The following is a 20,418-nucleotide window of genomic DNA, read 5'->3' on the forward strand; positions in this document are numbered from 1 at the left end:
GCTCGGCAGGCCTATGACCTCCAGAGCGACGTGAGTACTGCGTCCGTAACAGGGCTGTGTGCGGATAACTTGAAGCATATGAACGTTATCCTTTGTAAACAACCCACAGGCCTACTCAAGCTAGGATTTCTTGTTCATTGAATGAGATTTGAATCAGAGTATGGTTTTATTGCTTTATTGTGGATACATTACTAGGCTTTATAAGGAAGTGAAGTTTACCAACTGGACCTGGCCTTATAAAAATAAGACTGGAATTAAGCAGTGTTAGAATTCAGGGTCCAACACAGGAAGACGTTTTATTTTATTCTTTTAAGGGGGAAAGAAATAACACATTTTTATTTTTAAAAATTACTCAGAAATTTGTTTTTAGCTTCCTTGCAAAACAAATGAGGTTATCATTAGCATAATACTGCTACAACACTAATCGTTACTCTTATGAATTAAAAGAAGTCACTGTGTCTGGAAGCTGTTGGGTCATTTCATTGATACTTTGTCCTCTCAGCACAGCTCTCTTTGTGGAGAGGTCATGTGGTAATGACAGAACCGGTACCTATTAGAAACAGAGGCAGCATCTCAAATCTGGGTGTGACAAGCACATTTCCTGCAGCATATATTTTATAGATGTTTAAAGGAATTATTAAGCATTAGAGGACTTTGAAGAATAACATGAATTAACCGTAATTATACATTAAATGGCTGTTCCTAGAAATTGTACAGCCTACCTGTGGAAACTCCCACATTTGTTCTGTAGCTTTCCACAACATGCAGAACCCTGTGTTTTGCAAAGAAAGGCTTTGCCTGCATCTGAAAGGTAGTTAAAAACGGTTAATGTCACCCATAGAATGTCAGCATTGACAGACTGCTTGCCTCTGTCTATTTGTCAAGTGCCTTTTTGAGATCACCTCCTTCTCACGGTGACACAGTCTTAATAATATGGGAAGCATTCGAAAGTTAAGAAGCACTCCAGAGGTGTGAAATGTTATTGTTTTCATTCTTGCTGTTGTTATTTAAGGGGCAATAACTAGTCAGCATAAGGCAGTTCCAATAGGCTTTTAGTCTAGACAGTAAAATAGCTGTCTGTATGCTCTACTTAACTGCCGTTACAGGTAAAATCCTTCAAATGATCTGGGCAAAGGTCCGATGCCACCGTTGTGAAGTAGTTATGAATGCCTAATAAGTACACAAAAGTCTTTAGCAGAAAAAATGACTTAAAGTGTTAAATAAAGATATGGAAAGACAATTCTGGAAAGTAGTCTGTGCTTCGCAGCCTGAGGATTTGGTGGGGAAGAGACGGGTTCTGGGCCAATAAGATGGTCATTTATTGTCCTGAATCTTGGACGGTGTTGAAGTAGTCAAAGGACTGCCTCAGGGCTTCAGAGGTTCTATGTCATTATTATATTTTAACTTCTCTTTTTTGTTGTGAAACCAAGAGCTTTACAGATATTTTGAAATATAAGAAAAAATACACAGAAAGCAGTAAGAATCCAACGTAATCCAACCACTGAAAAAGCCCACTCCTGCTCATGTAATTTATATACAGATTGTTTTATGTGCTATTTTTTCGTTATTGTTACATTAATGACATTTCTACCAATCATTGATATTCTTTAAAATGTGGCTTTTAATGGCTGCAGAGTGTTTCATTTGACTGGACCTAATATTTATTTACTGACAGCCTGTAGGTCGACATATGTGTGGTTTCTCTCACTTTGGGCTGGCATTCTTTTCCTGTGCACACGAGCAGTGAACATCCACTGAACTGGCTGACAGAAGATATTCATTTGGATTCCTCCTGTCCTAACAACCTGAAATATTCTATCATTTTTTGTTACATTTTTGGGTCGTTTTTGAACATACTTCCTCTGTTAGTCTGCCTAACACAGGGAGCCAGTTTTCTATGAAACCAACAAGAGCAACAACCAGAATTGTACTTTACTATCGATTCTATTTGCACCTTGACCCTAAATCTTTCAGTCTTACTGAAGAGTTCCTGCCTTTTTCCTCCTCACAGAATGTTTACAAGTCTGATCTCCAGTGGCTGAGGGGCATTGGCTGGGTCCCCATTGGGTCTGTGGATGTGGTCAAATGCAAGAGAGCTGCAGAGATACTGAGTGACAACATCTACCGCCAGAGTCCAGACAAGCTGAAGTTTACCAGTGTGGCTGATTCTCTGGAACAGGTGCTGGCCAAGAACAATGCCATCAACATGAACAAGGTGAGCCCCAGCTGCCTCAAGCTTCTTCAAGATGCCAAAAGAGGTTTTTAGACTTTAGTGACTAGTAGAGTTAAAATTATCCATGCAGGTGTGGGGTCACGTTTATCTCCTAAATGATGTACTTGAAATCCTCTAAGTACTTTCTATTATCCCCGGTTGTAACCCTGATAACTATCATTAAGACAAACCTCCAGCTGAATACCTTAAATCCTAGTGTGGCTTATTTTCCTAATTAGATCAGTAACATTCCTGCTTTAATTGGCTTTTTGTAATTCCTATTTCAAATGGTTTTCTTTTTTTTTTCAAATGGTTTTCTATCAACATATTCTTTGATAGCACTTATACACAGAGGCCTGGAACAAAGACAAGACTCAAATTCATATAATGCCTGATACCCCGGAGATCACGTTGGCGAGGCAGAACAAGCTCAACTACAGTGAGGTAGGGGCAAAATCCTGGGGGACCACGCTTGTCTTGTTGTTATTGTTGTTGTTATTGTTAGTTTTCTACACTTTTGTGTATATTCTCGGACCTCAGCTATCATGGTACGTGCAGCTCTGCGATATGAACACTCAGCCCATCCAACCTTTCATCTGTGGGTTGAATATCATACACTATAGGATTCCAGGGGCAAACTGAAGTCACATTATCTTTTCCATTTATGGTCTTTACCAGTGTGGGTCAGTGGAACTGAGGAGTATTTTTGGCATTTCCAAGGTGTAGGATAACCAGATATAATACTAACTCATTATTTATATGAAACCATTGTTTGTTATTTATCTGAAATTCAAGTTCAGCTGGGCATGCTATCTTTTTATTTGCTAAATCTGGCAACCCTACCAAGGGGACCTCTAATAATATGCACCTCTTTCCCACCTGGATCCTGAATAAAATTGAGAAGTAAAACAAAGGAGTGGAACTAGAAGTCAAAATCTCACATCTCTTACTACTAAAGTTAGGTTCAAGGACACATTTGTATAAGAGCCAAACAAACCTGCTAAGTGAACCCCAGAATTAGGTTCCCCATCCAGGCACAGGCCACACTGGAGCAGGACAATCGGCTCTACCTCCCTCAGGGGAGAGTCCTGCTTCGCACAGAGAAGCAGAGGAGGGCACTGGGCATGTTCCTAGAGGGAGGAGGTCAGAGCTGAGCTGGGCATGCCCTGCTATCCCATCCCTACCAATTAGATACATCAGGAAATCACTGCACCTCTCCAGGGTAAAGAGAGTAAAGGGGCAGAGATGAAATAATCAAGCTCCTTTTATAGAAAGAGAACCTCAGGCATGGGGAAAAAGTGCTCTCCATTAACAATACTGATTACTATTCTTTTAAAGTAAAATGCAGTTTTATAGGTGAATGTTTTACTAATATGATCCAGCCAAAAATTAGAATCATAAAGTTGTGATTATAGTCAAGTTAACTATCTTTTAAATTGTACTTTAATTTTTTTCTCATTTGTTTTTTAAACATCATAAGATATTACATGATTTTCAAAAATGTTTAAGTGATAAAGAACTAGGTAAAAGTATATAAATATATATTTTATATACAAATGAATAATATTAAACACATTGTTCTGCAATTTTTTCATTTAGAAATACGTATAGATTGATGCTTTGCCTATCAATCTATATTACATTAACATTAACATAGATTATATTAACATTAACATTATATTATGTTGATATGCATAATGTATCATATAATCTACATATATATATTAATCTATAATGATATAAATAATAGATTACTCTATCAATCTATGTTAATGCTCATTGATATATTTCATTTGTCTCTAATGCTACATAGTTTTTTTCGGTAAAATATAATTTATTTACTTCCCAATATTGCTAGAAAGTTAGATTGTTTCTGGAGCCTATCCTTTTTAAAATTTTGTGATATGTCACCTGTTAGACTCCAAATTGTTGCTATCAAAACTTTGCTTTAAGTCTGACTTTGCTTCTATAGGCTCTGTATAAACTCGCCAATGAAGAAGCAAAGAAGAAAGGCTATGACTTGCGAAGCGATGCCATCCCGATCGTGGCAGCCAAGGCCTCCAGGGACATCATCAGTGATGTGAGTACCAACACTCCACATATGTACATGGCTGGATGGGGGTGGGGCAGAATCAGTATTACAACAGCAAGATACATCCTGGTGCCAGTTAAAGCACATTTACTATGCTTTAAATGAAATGTTTTTCATTTCAAAAGAGCTTTAATAATTTAACTCCAAAAGATTTTAATATTCAGGTCCCATATGCAGAGGGGGTATCCTAAACTTCAGTTAAAAAATGGAATTTGAATCTACATTTGTTTATATCTGTAACTATAAGGCATTCATCTGCATATTTTGAGCACATAGAAATAAGAAAATGACAGAAGAGTTGGGGAAAAAGCTTGGGTACGTGTATTGGTTCAGCATAAGAAAAAGATCTGGTACAGCCAGGTTCAGGAAAATTCACCCTTCCCCAAACCTGCTCTGGATTCTTGCCAACCCTTTCTTTGAAAAATTGCCTTAAGTGCTTCCTTTGAGTTCTTTTTAAATGAAAAAAGAAAAAAAAAGTTTTATAACAACCAAAACCAACAAAATAGCCTGATTTCTCTTTCCGCTGTCTCCGAAAGAAGTTCCTTTGGTAGAGAATTCAGACTTCAGTAAATATATGCTAGGATTTGTGTAATTTTGATGCCTGAAGTGGAGAGAAGCTAATCCAGAGTCAGCTCTTACCATCGCCAACAACAAAACACTTTCTTGTAGTTATATAATCCGTTTTTTCTCCTCACGGAATCCCAACAGACCTCACCCAAATTTGGTGTCCAGTAGAGCCGGTATACAGGATGGAAACGCAAGCCAGTCTATTTCAGGAGTCCTGTGAAAGTTAGCAGAGCCAGATTTGGGAGAGGCGGGATGGGCAGGGGAGTGAAAAGTTTCCTCTGAACTCAGGAGTTGTTCTAAAAATCATGTGTAAAACTTCTGGGTTAATGATTTCACTGGCCCCAAAAAGATTAAAAAAACGGCAGTTTACAACTCCAACTGATTTTCTGAAAAGTGCTGCTGCCTTTATTTCCAGAGACTTAGTGTCTGCAAAGCATAGAACTATGAAGTTTGGCCTGCTCCCCATTAGAGTATTGCTGTGAAATCTCATCAGAGTTTAGGATGAGGAGATAAGTTGATATTCAGATGATTTATTTCTCTGCAAGAATTACCAATTTTAAAATAATGAAGTTTTATATTAATAAGACTTTTAGCCCTTTTCATTAATTTTTATTTTTAAAATGACTACTGTTATTTCAGTATAAATACAAAGATGGTTACCGCAAGCAGCTTGGCCACCACATTGGAGCCCGGGACATCAAAGATGACCCCAAGATGATGTGGTCCATGCATGTGGCCAAGATCCAGAGTGACAGGGAGTACAAGAAGGACTTTGAGAAGTGGAAGACCAAGTTCAGCAGCCCAGCGGACATGCTGGGGGTGGTGCAGGCCAAGAAGTGCCAGACCTTGGTCAGTGACGCGGACTACAAGAACTACGTGCACCAGTGGACCTGCCTGCCTGACCAGAATGACGTCATGCACGCTCGGCAGGCCTATGACCTCCAGAGCGACGTGAGTACTGAGACCCATTAAACACCACTGTTGACCATGCTCATGATGATAATACGTAGTAATATGCAGATAATGGCCTAGGATTAGGTAAAGCCCTCAGAAAAAAAATAACGTTTTTTCCTCTCCACCTTTAATTTACTGTGCCTTACTTTTCTTTTGAAGAGAACATAATACCATGAACTATATCCAATTGCGCTTCATATTTTAAAAGACATAGACATGAAGTTTGCCTATCCACTTTTTCCAGTCCTTTTCATTCATTTTTGAAATCAAGGGTCCTAACAGCTTCAGTAATCCTTGCTTTTGTGTTTGATCTCACCAGAACATTTATAAATCAGATCTCCAGTGGATGAGAGGCATTGGCTGGGTCCCCATTGGGTCTGTGGATGTGGTCAAGTGCAAGAGAGCTGCAGAGATACTGAGTGACAACATCTACCGCCAGAGTCCAGACAAGCTGAAGTTTACCAGTGTGGCTGATTCTCTGGAACAGGTGCTGGCCAAGAACAATGCCATCAACATGAACAAGGTGAGCCCCCAATGTGGGGGAAAATAAAACAGGGCTGTATGTCCTTGAGAATATCTATTACTAATTAAGTTAGTCCTTTTGTTTGTTTTATCTAGTTGCCATCCTGTGTATGGTGATTTGATTGAGTTCTGTATTAGGATTCCCCAAGTATATGTGGGAATTTCTGCTTTGACATCTCTTGTGAAATAGAGTTAGGAGTAGGACAGCTGTTTGGTGTTTAAATTGTTTTAAGTCTATAACAGTTATACATGTTTGGTATCAAGGTTCCTTTCTCGTTGGGTACTTATCTAAGTAAGTATAGAACAAACAAGTCAGGTGCAAATCTTCATAACCTTTATCAAAAAGAAATCTAGAGATGGCATATCCAGGTAAATTTGCAGTTAATAAACAGACAAACAGACAAAATCATGGGAAGAATTTGTTGATACAGCCTCAGTACATATGGACGTGTATACATGCTTGGAAGATACTTTTAATTTAATTGGAGTGGAGGTGATCTTGTAATGAAACACACACACATTTTCTTTTCATATCTTAGTCTACACTTATATTTAGTGACAATAATATCTTGTAACATCAAAGAGATTGAAGAATGTTGATATACAGCAGACAGCCCAGATAGTCAGAAGGCTGGCTTTCAACTTTGTCATGATCTCTAAGTTGGAAACCTCTGTTTACAGCAAACATTGTTGTTCTAATTCATTAACCTTTTTATCCTTCACAGCGCTTATACACAGAAGCCTGGGACAAAGACAAGACCCAAATCCACGTGATGCCTGATACACCTGAAATTATGTTGGCGAGACAAAATAAAATAAATTATAGTGAGGTAAGACCGTTTGTTTTGACCTGGCCACGTTATTTTGCTGATGTAGTAGAAGGGTCAGAATTATGGATTTAATTCTCATGTTGACCAATTATTTATTTATTTTTACCATAACCTACCCTGAATATATGTATCATTATATTCAAGAATAGTTACAGAAAAAATTAACACAACATTGTAAATCAACTATACTTCAATTAAAAAAATACATAGGGAAATGGATAAATACAAAAATATCTCCATGTCAGGAGCGGGGGGAAAACTCTCAAAGTCAACTATTAATGATAGAATCATATTGTAATTTTAATTAAAAAATAATTATTGCTATTTATCAAGTTAGTATTTACTTCAAAATTTGTTCTATGAGTTTTTCTTTAGTTACCTCATCTGTAAAATGAGATAAAAATGTCTATCGAAGAATTTTTGTGGTGGCTAAATGGGGTAGTATATATAATATGCCCAGTGTAGAGCCTGGCATACAGTAGCTGCTTAATAAACTTTAATTTCTTCCCTTTACACTCAAGTCACCGTGAAGATTAGATTTATTTAATATGCTCAAAATAACTTCAGTTTATTTACAAGAACTGAAATAAGAATTCTTAAATTCATCCATCTCAAAATTGCCTGAGGACAATTAAAAAAACATTTTTTTTTACATACTATCTCCAGCCCCACTAAACTTGTCATCACAAATCTTTGCAGAATAGAAATACTGCCGCAGAAAAAGCTTCTTGCCCAATTGTTCTTGCCAAAGTCAAGAATTATCTGGTTCATTCAAGATGAATATTGATTTCTTACATGTTGTTTTGTGTCTTCATTAAACAAAAAAAAGGCAGACTTCCCTTTAGTTTGAGAACACTGGAAATTTTAAATACTCATTTTCAAGACTTGACCATATTATTATTTTACCCATTAATTACTTTTGCCTATCATAATGTAGCCCTAAAGAAGAGGCATGACAAGTGAAATGAAGAGGAGATGATTTCCTTTTGTCTAGCATTATAAAACAGACCCAAGGACAAGCCTGATCACGAGGATTTGATTGACCTTGGCTTCGGTCATTTTTGAATGAACGATTTTTCTCTTGGCCACAGGGCTTCTCTGTTGGACTATCTTTTCCCAGACATTCTGCCTCACCCCAGGCAGATGAAGTTAGTTTCTATCCCAAAGGGATAATGCTTTTAAGCCTCTCCCTTTTGTTAAAATTAGGTCAGATGAGGTAGGGTATTTTCTTTTCAGACTGCTGAGAGGAAATATGGCTATTTTTTTAATTTCTAAAATTTTCATCTGGATTTATTTCTTTAAAATTGCATGATTATGTTAATTCCCTAAAGACTGTCTCCTGAAGATTAGATTTCAAAACGGCCCACCTGAATTTCTTCTCAACCCATTACCAATGGTACCTTCATTCCATACTTAGCTCAGTAAAGTTTAACAAAACAAAGTAACTATATCTTATTTTTTTCTCTTAAACTCTCATCTACCTATTCTAGTTCTCTTGGATAAATAACGTACCAAACATTCTTTAAAACGTAGCCTTGATGATAATAAAATTGTTTTCTTTGAAGCCCTGCATCTTTTTCTAATGTTGAAAGAATGAAAAAATTTTGTTTGGCCTGAAGCCGGAAGATGATTCAAGCACATTTTTTCCCACTTATACATAAGGATAAACTTGAGAATTTATTCTTCAAAGGAAAAATATAAAGTATAAGAGTATTTGACTCTAGTTACAAAATGAATATTTCTAGAAAATTTTTTTTAATTAATTAATTTGTGGCTGCATTGGGTCTTCATTGCTGTGCGCAGGCTTTCTCTAGTTGCAGTGAGCAGGGGCTATTCTTTGTTGCAGCGTGAGGGCTTCTCATTGCAGTGGCTTCTCTTGTTGCAGAGCACAGGCTCTAGGCATGAGGGCTTCCGTAGTTGTGGCACATGGACTCAGTAGTTGTGGCTCGCAGGCTCTAGAGCGTAGGCTCAGTAGTTGTGGCACACAGGGCTTATTTGCTCCGCGGCATGTGGGATCTTCCTGGACCAGGGCTCAAACCCGTGTCCCCTGCATCGGCAGGTGGATTCTTAACCACTGAACCACCAGGGAAGTCCCTAGAAATTTTTAAGAAGAACAAATGCCCTTGGGACTTTATCTCAAATACATTAAATTTATTCTTATTTACTTTAGCTTTACCTTGTAAAATCTCAACATGAAAAAAATGTGAATTGTCACACGTTAATAATCTATATTAAAAACATTTAATGACATCCTTCTCAGACTCTAAAGTCATTTAAAAATTATTAATAACAAAGCACTAAATTCTTGTAATGGTTCACAAGCAAAAAAGACTGAATACTACTGGTATAGATGATTTGTTTAATGCCATGGTTTTCAAGCTGTGTTCCCATGGAATACCTGTGTTCCACCTTCTGTGTGCATCTGTCCTGCCACAGAAACTGAACAGTGGGTATGCCCCAATTCATAAAGAAATTATTATAATTTCATCAATTTTGTCCTTTTGTCTCATAAATATCTGGTATCTGCTATCCCTCTGTCTGCTAGCAATTTCTGGCAATCGAAAAAATGAATAGAGAGCAAATCAATATTAACAAAGATGTTCAGAAACAATGGATTATCCTCCGTTTAGCACTGTTTGAATACAGGTACATGCTCATGATGGTAGTGTTGTTGTTATATAATCATATTCTCTGCTAGTAAAATTGGTCCTAATTCAAATTTGCAGTTAAATAAAGTCATTTCTCGGTTATTTCATGAAAAGAATAAGTGCTGAGCCATCCAAGCACATTTCAGAGTTAATGACTTAATGTGTAAAATCTAGAAGGATTTATCCAAGGAAAAGTTGTGTTAGACCTGCTGAAAGTAAAATTTCAAGTTAAATAAATAGCTTGTATATGTAGGAAGTAAAAGGAAGAAAGAGATTTTTTTTTTAATTTATTTAAGGCTAAACATACTAGTGTTGTTCTGCATCCAAAAGTAGTCTTCCTTTGACAGAAATACATTTTTAGGGTGAAAGTGAGCACTGTATCTAAAAGCTACTACTTCTTCCTTCAGAACCTCTATCGCCAGGCCATGGAAGAAGCCAAGAAAGAAGGCTATGACTTAAGAAGTGACGCCATTCCCATCATGGCTGCCAAGGCCTCCCGGGATATTGCCAGTGATGTAAGAGTTGATCACATCCTTACGTTTGTTACCAACAGGCCAGCCACCTGCATAGGGAATCACACTCTTGGGACACAGCTGGAAGTCTCTGTAGTCATCATCCATCTTAACTGCCTTCATTGCACAGGCAGATAAATTGAGGCTTTGAGACAGTAGGTAACCTGCCCAAGATTACAAGTTTCATAGAGACACACTGGGATATGGTTCCTTTGTTGCTCATCTTTTGGTCTTTGCTTAGTAAGACTGAGTGCCTTGGTCAAAGTTAAATGGACATATGTTGAGCTACTTACGAAACCTCATGAGCTCTCCTCAGGCTACACTCAAGGCAAAGATGCCAATAAAGAAGCAGGCTTAACTGAGTTCCCCATGACTTGAGGAAGGACATAGGATAGCAAAAAAGTTAAACGTCTCTGCTATGGGGCCCACAAAAATCAACATTCCTTTACCCTAAAAATTAATACATCAGGTTCCTGGACAACTTAAATATTAAGAGTAAATATTAAGAGTAGCAAAATTGTCCATTTTGGTAGGTTTTTCTTTTAAATCATAATAAAAATACATAACAAAATTCACTGTCTTTACCATTTTCAGTATATAGTCTAGTAGAATTAAGTATATTTACGCTATTGTACAACAGACATCCAGAACTTTTTCATCTTGCAAAACTGAAATGCTATGCTCATTATCAACAAAAATTATCCATTTTAAAACTACTCCTTCCAGTTTATTTGTGCAGAGGACAAATTATTTCTCAGAATGCCTTAAAAAAAAGAAAATTAATGAGCCATGTAAACAATTCCCCCCAGTATGTTCTCACTTGGGTCCACTCACATGACCAACTTCTGAGAAACTGCTTGTCACTGTAATTGAGCTCATTCAGTGTTCACTTTTTGTTTTTGGTTTTGGGTTTTTTTTGCGGTACGCGGGCCTCTCACTGTCGCGGACTCTCCCGCCGCGGAGCACGGGCTCCGGACGCGCAGGCCCAGCGGCCATGGCCCACGGGCCCAGCCACTCCGCGGCATGTGGGATCCTCCCGGACCAGGGCACGAACCCGTGTCCCCTGCATCAGCAGGCGGACTCTCAACCACTGCGCCACTAGGGAAGCCCAGTGTTCACTTTTTAATCACTTTTTTTGTGATTAAAACACCTAATTTTCTAGCATAATATAAAGGAATCAATGTGGAGTTATTCTCTATAGAGGTGTGGAAATGAGCACCGTATCTTCTTTTTTGGGGTGAAAGCATGCCCCAGTGTGTAGCATCACAGCATCATGTCTGATGAAATTCCCCTGATGTCTTGAGGATTTCATAGAAAAGCATCACCACAGAGAGAGCAACTGGGACCAGCCCTTGCCACTTCCTCCTCATTTACTGGGTTCTTTTCTTTCAGTACAAATACAAAGAAACTTATCGTAAGCAGTTGGGTCACCATATTGGTGCCCGGATGATACATGATGACCCCAAGATGATGTGGTCCCTCCACGTTGCCAAAATGCAGAGTGACCGTGAGTACAAGAAAGATTTTGAAAAATATAAGACCAGGTTCAGCAGCCCAGTGGACACGCTTGGTATCGTTTTGGCCAAGAAATGTCAGACCTTGGTCAGTGATGTGGACTATAAACATCCTCTGCATGAGTGGACCTGCCTGCCCGACCAGAATGATGTCATCCATGCTCGGAAAGCTTATGACCTCCAGAGTGATGTGAGTACCCCCAATGCTGCTTCTGCATACTAGTGTTAACAATAATAACAACAGCAACAATAATACTAGTGTAATAATAATAATACAGTTAGCATGCCCTATTGAGAGTAAAATAAAATAATTAGGATATATCTAATATTATTATCTCTAGAACACCGCATTACACACTTTATATTTTGTGATTTTGAAGATGAAAATAAAGGCAAGAGTTTTTTAAAAATCTCCCATCATAAGAAAAAAAAAGTGTAGGTATGGTGATCATTTCACAATATACACACATACTGAATCATGATATTGTACACCTGAAACTAGTATATGTCAATTATATCTCAATTAAAAATGCAAATCAAGAGCGTGATTTGTAAAACTTAACATTACTATGTGTTGAAACTCACAACTATAGTTGAATTTCACCTCTTCTCCCTTTAAAAAAAAAAGGCAAAAGTTTTTGTGACTGCAACACTTAGCATTGGTCTAAGTATGCAGTCTTTTGGGGAGCTATTAGAACACATTTTCCAAAGCTAAAGAAACTCTGCTCTTGTGTAAAAAGTCTTGTAATACCCTCAAGGGCAGGACTGTGTTTTTACTTTTCAAAAAAGATCTTTCATCATTCCTAGTACAATCCTCTGTGCCAAAAAATGCTTAGGAAAAAAATGTACTCAGGGTTCAATAATGCTTCTGAATGAGAGATTGTGATGGCAGCTTTACCTGTTCATCAGTGCTTTTGTGTTTCTCTAATATGATCCATTTTGTGACTGTGAATCTGAACAATTAATTAATAAAAGTGTTTCTTGTTGGTTGATTTGAAGAATTTGTATAAGTCAGACCTTGAATGGATGAAAGGCATTGGCTGGGTTCCAATTGGCTCCGTGGAAATAGTTAAAGCCAAGAGGGCCGGAGAGATACTGAGTGATAACATCTACCGCCAGCGTCCAGACACACTGAAATTTACCAGCATAACTGACTCCCTGGAGCAGGTGCTGGCCAAGAACAACGCTATAAACATGAGTAAGGTGAGTCTTCACTCCTCACCATCGGGTATAGGAATTTACCATAGAATGAAGTAAAAATTCTGACATGTTACTACATTTTAAAGATTCCTGTAGGATTTACAATACCTTTTAAAATGATTTTCCCATTATAACACCATAGTTACTTAGTAATACTTCAGAATAGTAAACTGATGTTAAAAATACCATGTGCTGTAATTATTTCACAATTATAGATATTAAATTCTGCAACTCAATTATACTTTTCAGAACTGTTAAAAAATTTTAATAAGAAACAGTAAAAACTCTGAGTCAATGAAAAAGTGAGCTAAATACTCTTGGAAATAGTAATTTATCTACATGAAAGGTAGGAATTTATGCAACTTTAGTAATTTTATTTCTACTTTGTACAGAAGAGAGGTGACTGGCACATAATCAAAAGAAAAACTGTCTGTGAACTCCAAAATAATTTTTCTCATTTTTTTTTCATAGCACTTATATACTGAAGCCTGGGACAATGACAAGAAAACGATCCATGTCATGCCTGATACACCAGAAATCATGCTAGCCAAACTCAACCGAATAAACTACAGTGATGTGAGTAAACTACTGATCATATCATGAAGAGAAAGGCAAAAATGAACTATTGTAATAATATCCTTAGTGAAACCTTTTAACTAATTTATTGTGCATTCTCCAGAACAACATTGTCAATAAAAGAGATAGTTCTCCCTTGATTCAAGAGATAGTTTTCCCTTGATTCAATTTTGGTCTATCTGGTAGGTCCACAAAGTAGACTAGCCTTTTATGAAGATGATATCAGAGAATGAAATGATTTTGGGGAAGTATCCCAATAGGGAATATACTCTTAAAGCTTTCCCCTACAGGTCAGTGTGCTTATCAAGTCATTATTTTATTCAACAGCTATTTAGCAGGCAGTCACTAGGTTAAAACAGTGAGTTACCGTACTGTGTATTCTTTTGCCAATTCATTGTGTTCTGGTTACCATTTAATGTTATTTGCAAGCATTTTCCTAGCCATCTCCTTCAGGACCAACATTTTCATCAGAGTGAGGATTCTGAAACCCTAGTCTACACAGATCAATCAAGGTCTGTGATGATAATCCATGGTAAAATGGGAGAAAACAAGGACAACACATTGAGTTGTTCACAAATCCAAATATATTCAATTTAAAAATACTGTATTTATTCCTTCTCCTTCTTTGGCATAAAAATGGCCTTCCTTTTATATTAAGATCATGACAATAAATAGCTGGGTTTTTGTTTTTTACAGTTTTGCTTGCTTGGCAAAACAAAATTTTAGCAACCTGATGCTGATTTCCCCAAAAAAACTTTTTAGATTTACTAATCAATAAAACAAAGTTTAAACCATATGCCTTAAAATCCTTGAGCACCTATGACAGTTTTCTACAAACTCATACTAATACTTAATTCTGTGTAGTTTAAATGAGGACAGAGAAAGCTTAGTAATAAATAGTTTCATTTTTTATGAAAGGAGTAACGATTGATCATTTCTTTTTTCTGCAGAAACTTTATAAACTTGCTTTGGAAGAGTCAAAGAAGGAAGGCTATGACTTGCGCGTGGATGCCATTCCAATCCAAGCAGCCAAGGCATCAAGAAATATTGCTAGTGATGTAGGTTGATGTTTTTGGAAGAGGCATTTCTTACTCAAAGATGTTAACAAATGGCAGCTTTTACAGCTTTTCTTGCCAGAAATTTAGCCTGCAAGTCTCAATTTCCTTTAACGACTCCCCCATGTACAAAGTGGCAAGTGAAAACAAAGAAAACAAAAGATACTATATCCAGTATACCTGCTAATCTGTCAAAGATGGAGTTATGTTCTTTAAAAATAAGTGTCTTATGAACACTAAAAATGGGCTCGTATTTTATTTTTTTGGTTTTTTTTAATTTTTTTTTTTTTGCGGTACATGGGCCTCTCACTGTTGTGGCCTCTCCTGTTGCGGAGCACAGGCTCTGGACGCGCAGGCTCAGCGGCCATGGCTCACGGGCCCAGCCGCTCCACGGCATGTGGGATCTTCCCAGACCGGGGCACAAACCCATGTCCCCTGCATCGGCAGGCGGACCCTCAACCACTGCGCCACCAGGGAAGCCCTGGGCTCATATTTTTGAGCCTCAGAAGTTGAGCAGCTGATAACCCAGACGTTTGTAAAAAACGTTGTTAAAGACGTTGGTAACACATGTAAATCAGCCAGCATAAATGTGAACTCTTTCCTACTACTTCTATCCGTTTACTCTGGCATTAAGGGAAGATGTTAATTATGCATACATTTTAGAGTTTTGTTTAATCCTTTGTTGACCTTTAGTGAAGTTCTCCTACCAAGATGCCCATAACTGGACACAAGAACAAGTTGAGAAGTAAGCAAAGCTTTTACTCAGCACCCACTTTCCTCTCCTCTCTAGTCCTTCCTGTGTCATGAGAAACATCTCCTGAGGGTGTCCAGTACCCTCATTCTGTACCAGGGCTCCTTAAGACCCAAATCCATACTTTCCTTCTCCTGGAAGTGTCCCAGACCTTAGACATATGCTTCATTCCTTCCATTATAAAAACTTTTTCTGGCTGTTAACCTAGAGAAGCCCACACTGTGACCATCTCATGGTAAAATGGACCATAAAGTATTATTCTTGAATTTTAAAAGTAGATAGAGTGTTAACCCAAGGTATTACTCTCTCATGGTTGAAAGTTCAATGACATTGACAGGCAAATAAGGGAGGTATTTCCTGGTGAAACTTTCTAAATGTAGCCTGTATCCTTGACCACGGAATTCACCATAAATTCTGATTACAAGGGAAATATTCTAAAATATTCATCATATCAAAACATTTTTAGAAAAAAACAGTCATGTCTTTAAGTTAAGTAGATGCTCTTTTAAATCGTACAAGATGTTTTATCTTTACTTGTTAAGCAAATGTAAACTAGGCAGTAGAGTTCAGTGGAAGGGGAAAATATTAGGAGTCAGAAGCTCTCCATTCTAGTCTCAGCCCTGCTACCTGCTTATGATGTGACCTTGAACAAATCACTTAACTCCTGGAGGCTTCAGGTTTCTATTTTATAAAATGGAGTTGATAATATTAAACTTTCTCCCTAACACTAGTGGTGGGGAAAATCAAAAGAAATAATGTGTCTATGAAACTATGAAATGTGATATAAATAAGTTGTCCTTATCATGAGACTTATATCTCTATTCTTTTTTCAGTACAAGTACAAGGAAGGCTACCGCAAACAGCTTGGCCACCACATTGGGGCCCAAAATGTTAAGGATGACACCAAGATGATGTGGTCCATCCACATGGCCAAGATCCAGAGTGACCGGCAGTACAAAAAGGACTTTGAGAAGTGGAAGACCAAGTTCAATAGCCCAGTGGACATGCTGGGAGTGGTGCTGGCCAAGAAGTCCCAGATCCTTGTAAGCGACATAGACTACAAGAAACCCCTTCATGAATGGACCTGTCTGCCTGATCAGAATGACATCATTCAGGCTCGGAAGGCCTATGACCTTCAGAGTGATGTAAGTGGGTTTAATATTCTTTAGCAACGTTTCAAGAGGGGGTTCTAACTTTTGTGCTGTGGAATCTTTTGCCAGTCTGGTGAAACCTATGGATAACTTCTCAGGACAGCGTCATGAGATGCATAAAATTACACACACACACACACACACACACACACACACACACACACGTTTCAAAAGAAACCGATTACATCGAAATATGGTTATCAAAATATTATACTAAGCAAGGGGAGGGATAAATTAGGAGTTTGGAACTAACAGATACACACTACTGTACATAAAATAGATAAACAGCAAGGACCTACTGTATAGCACAGGGAACTATATTCATATCTCGTAATAACCTATAATGGAAAAGAATCTGAAAAAGAATATATATATATAACTGAATTATATATAACTGAATCACTGCTGTATACCTGAAACTAACACAATATTGTAAATCAACTATACTTCAATAAAAAAATAATAAAAAATTAAAAATAAATTAAAAATAAATAAAATTAGATTATCAGGAGAAAAAAATTAAACTAAATATGTGATGCTTTTTTATTGAGGTGTAGTTGATGTACAATATTATGTCACAGGTGCACGATATAGTGATTCACAATTTTTAAAGGTTATACTCCACATATAGTTATTATAAAATATTGGCTTTGTTCCCTGCATTGTACAATATACCCTTGTAGCTAATTTTATACATAATCGTTTGTACCTCTTAATCCCCTCCTCCTATCTTTCCCCTCCCCCCTTCCCTCTCCCCACTGGTAACCACTAGTTCTCTATATCTGGGAGTCTCCTTCTTTTTTGTTATATTCACTAGTTTATTGTTTTTTTAGATTCCACATGTAAGTAATATCATACAGTATTTGTCTTTCCCTGTCTGTCTTATTTCAGTTAGCATAATACCTCCAAGTCCATCCCTATTGTTGCAAATGGCAAAATTTCATTCTTTTTTATGGCTGAGTAGTATTCTGTTATGTATATATATAAACGTCTTCTTTATCCATTCATCTCTCCATGGACGCTTAGGTTGCTTCTATATATCTTGGCAATTATAGTAATACTGATATGAACATTGGGGTACTTGTATCTTTTCAAATTTGTGTTTTTGTTTTTTTCGGATGTATACCCAGAAGTGGAATTACTGAGTCATAGGTACTCCTATTTTTAGGTCTTTTGTTTGTTTAATTTTTTTTTTATGTACAACAGGTTCTTATTAGTCATCCATTTTATACACATCAGTGTGTACATGTCAATCCCAATCGCCCAATTCATCACACACACCCCCACCCCCCACCACTTTCTCCCATTGGTGTCCATACGTTTGTTCTCTACATCTGTGTCTCAGTTTCTGCCCTGAAAACCAGTTCATCTGTACCATTTTTCTAGGTTCCACATATATGCGTTAATATACGATATTTGTTTTTCTCTTTCTGACTTAACTTCACTCTGTATGACAGTCTCTAGATCCATCCACGTCTCAACAAATGACCCAATTTCGTTCCTTTTTATGGCTGAGTAATATTCCATTGTATATATGTACCACATCTTCTTTATCCATTCGTTTGTCAATGGGCATTTAGGTTGCTTCCATGACCTGGCTATTGTAAATAGTGCTGCAATGAACATTGGGGTGCATGTGTCTTTTTGAATTATGGTTTTCTCAGTGTATATGCCCAGTAATGGGATTCCTGGGTCATATGGTAGTTCTATTTTTAGTTTTTTAAGGAACCTCCATACTGTTCTCCATAGTGGCTGTATCAATTTACATTCCCACCAACAGTGCAAGAGGGTTCCCTTTTCTCCACACCCTCTCCAGCATTTGTTGTTTGTAGATTTTCTGATGATGCCCATTCTAACTGGTGTGAGGTGGTACCTCATTGTAGTTTTGATTTGCATTTCTCTAATAATTAGTGATGTTGAGCAGCTTTTAATGTGCTTCTTGGCCATCTGTATGTCTTCTTTGGAGAAATGTCTATTTAGGTCTGCCCATTTTTGTATGGAGACACAAAAGAACCCGAATAGCCAAAGCAGTCTTGTGGGAAAAAAATGGAGCTGGAGGAATCAGACTCCCTGACTTCAGACTATACTACAAAGCTACAGTAATCAAGACAATATGGTACTGGCACAAAAACAGAAACATAAATCAATGGAACAAGATAGAAAGCCCAGAGATAAACCCACGCACCTATGGTCAACTAATCTGTGACAAAGGAGGCAAGGATATACAATGGAGAAAAGACAGTCTCTTCAATAAGTGGTGCTGGGAAAACTGGACAGCTACATGTAAAAGAATGAAATTAGAACACTCCCTAACACCATACACAAAAATAAACTCAAAATGGATTAGAGACCTAAATGTAAGACCAGACACTATAAAACTCTTAGTGGGAAACATAGGAAGAACACTCTTTGACATAAATCATAGCAAGATCCTTTTTGATCCACCTCCTAGAGTAATGGAAATAAAAACAAAAATAAACAAATGGGACCTAATGAAACTTCAAAGCTTTTGCACAGCAAGGGAAACCATAAACAAGACGAGAAGACAACCCTCAGAATGGGAGAAAGCATTTGCAAACGAATCAATGGACAAAGGATTAATCTCCAAAATATATAAACAGCTCATGCAGCTCAATATTAAAAAAACAAACAACCCAATATACTTTTAGTTTTTTGAGAAACCTTCATACTGTTTTCCACAGTGGCTGTACCAATTTACATTCCCCCCAACAGTGTGGTAATATATATGCTTTTTATTACCACATTAAATAAAAAGATCTAGCAGTGGGTGTAAAACTAGCTTAATTTCAAAGAAGTGATGAACATAAATATGCAAGATGTTTGCAACAACTGTAATAAAATATGAAAATATTTATGACTTCTATTGCTGATAAAATTCCATGTAGTGTTAATACTACCATAATCTGTTGCCTATAGTTATAGCTAAAAGAAATGCTATGTTTTAGTTAGAGGTTAATGAAAATAAAGATGTTTTTTCTATCTAAGTTCATTGATGCTAGGTTAAGAAATCCTGATTTAATGCAACCGGATTTTCCAAATGAATTTATTGCATTATCATTTTTCTGACTACTTAACTTATAGAAAATATCTATAATAGCTTGTGGAAGGAAATATAAGAATGAGTTATATATATCAAGACAATTTTTCTAAGAAGCTGAAAACAGTGTCTCCTTAGAAATACGTTAAGTATTTTTGTTGTCAGCCAGTAGATTGTCCTTGGGACTCAAATACTACCTTACTGGTATAGTAGCTCCTTGTTTTTTGATCAGGCTCTGACAAGTAGTCACTTTTGGAAGAATGATAAAAGTCGTGGCATTGTAAAAAAGAGTTTCCCAAAAAGCCATAAAAACAAAAAGAATTGTTACTCTTACTTATGAGAAAAATTCTCCTTCAGCCAATTTATTTAAGTTCAAAGAAGAAACATGAAAGCAGGATAAAATATCTTTTTTTTTTTTTACTTGAACTACAACACAAGAAGAGGGACTGAGGATAAGTAAGAATAAAATTATATATACTCTTTGGCTTAGAAACATGAGTATAGAATCATCTGAAAAAAGATCCCTTTTTGTTGTCCCGAGAAAACACGTGGATTCAGCATGTGGAAGTGTTCATCCTTTCTTTTGGTGCACAATGGCTGTGAAGGCCCCTGCCCAACGAGATAGGAACAAACTATACTCTAACAGAGAATTATTCCCATACAAAGAGGTATAGGCAATCAAATCAGAAAATAAGCACTTTGTATCAGGAGGCAGGCAGGAATTTCCTTAAAATGGTTTTTCATTGATGAAATCACATATTATTAGAGATTTCATA

The 20,418-nt window shown here is 37.1% G+C and overlaps 1 protein-coding gene across 1 annotated transcript in view; it reads left to right on the forward strand.

Moving 5' to 3' along the window:
• The window catches only part of NEB (nebulin), a 253,510-nt gene that overhangs the window by 138,606 nt on the left and 94,486 nt on the right, over positions 1 to 20,418 (forward strand). Inside the window, exons 57-69 of the mRNA XM_029224606.1 lie at positions 19 to 30; positions 2,012 to 2,215; positions 2,552 to 2,656; positions 4,185 to 4,292; positions 5,511 to 5,822; positions 6,145 to 6,348; positions 7,073 to 7,177; positions 10,233 to 10,340; positions 11,730 to 12,041; positions 12,851 to 13,054; positions 13,523 to 13,627; positions 14,578 to 14,685; positions 16,267 to 16,578. Coding sequence (XP_029080439.1) covers positions 19 to 30; positions 2,012 to 2,215; positions 2,552 to 2,656; positions 4,185 to 4,292; positions 5,511 to 5,822; positions 6,145 to 6,348; positions 7,073 to 7,177; positions 10,233 to 10,340; positions 11,730 to 12,041; positions 12,851 to 13,054; positions 13,523 to 13,627; positions 14,578 to 14,685; positions 16,267 to 16,578 — 2,199 coding nt within the window. The remainder of the gene's footprint in view (positions 1 to 18; positions 31 to 2,011; positions 2,216 to 2,551; positions 2,657 to 4,184; positions 4,293 to 5,510; positions 5,823 to 6,144; positions 6,349 to 7,072; positions 7,178 to 10,232; positions 10,341 to 11,729; positions 12,042 to 12,850; positions 13,055 to 13,522; positions 13,628 to 14,577; positions 14,686 to 16,266; positions 16,579 to 20,418) is intronic.

Source organism: Monodon monoceros, unplaced genomic scaffold (assembly GCF_005190385.1).
Source record: "Monodon monoceros isolate NGI ecotype Baffin Bay Population unplaced genomic scaffold, NGI_Narwhal_1 Super_Scaffold_16, whole genome shotgun sequence".
NCBI classification, from domain to species: domain Eukaryota; kingdom Metazoa; phylum Chordata; class Mammalia; order Artiodactyla; family Monodontidae; genus Monodon; species Monodon monoceros.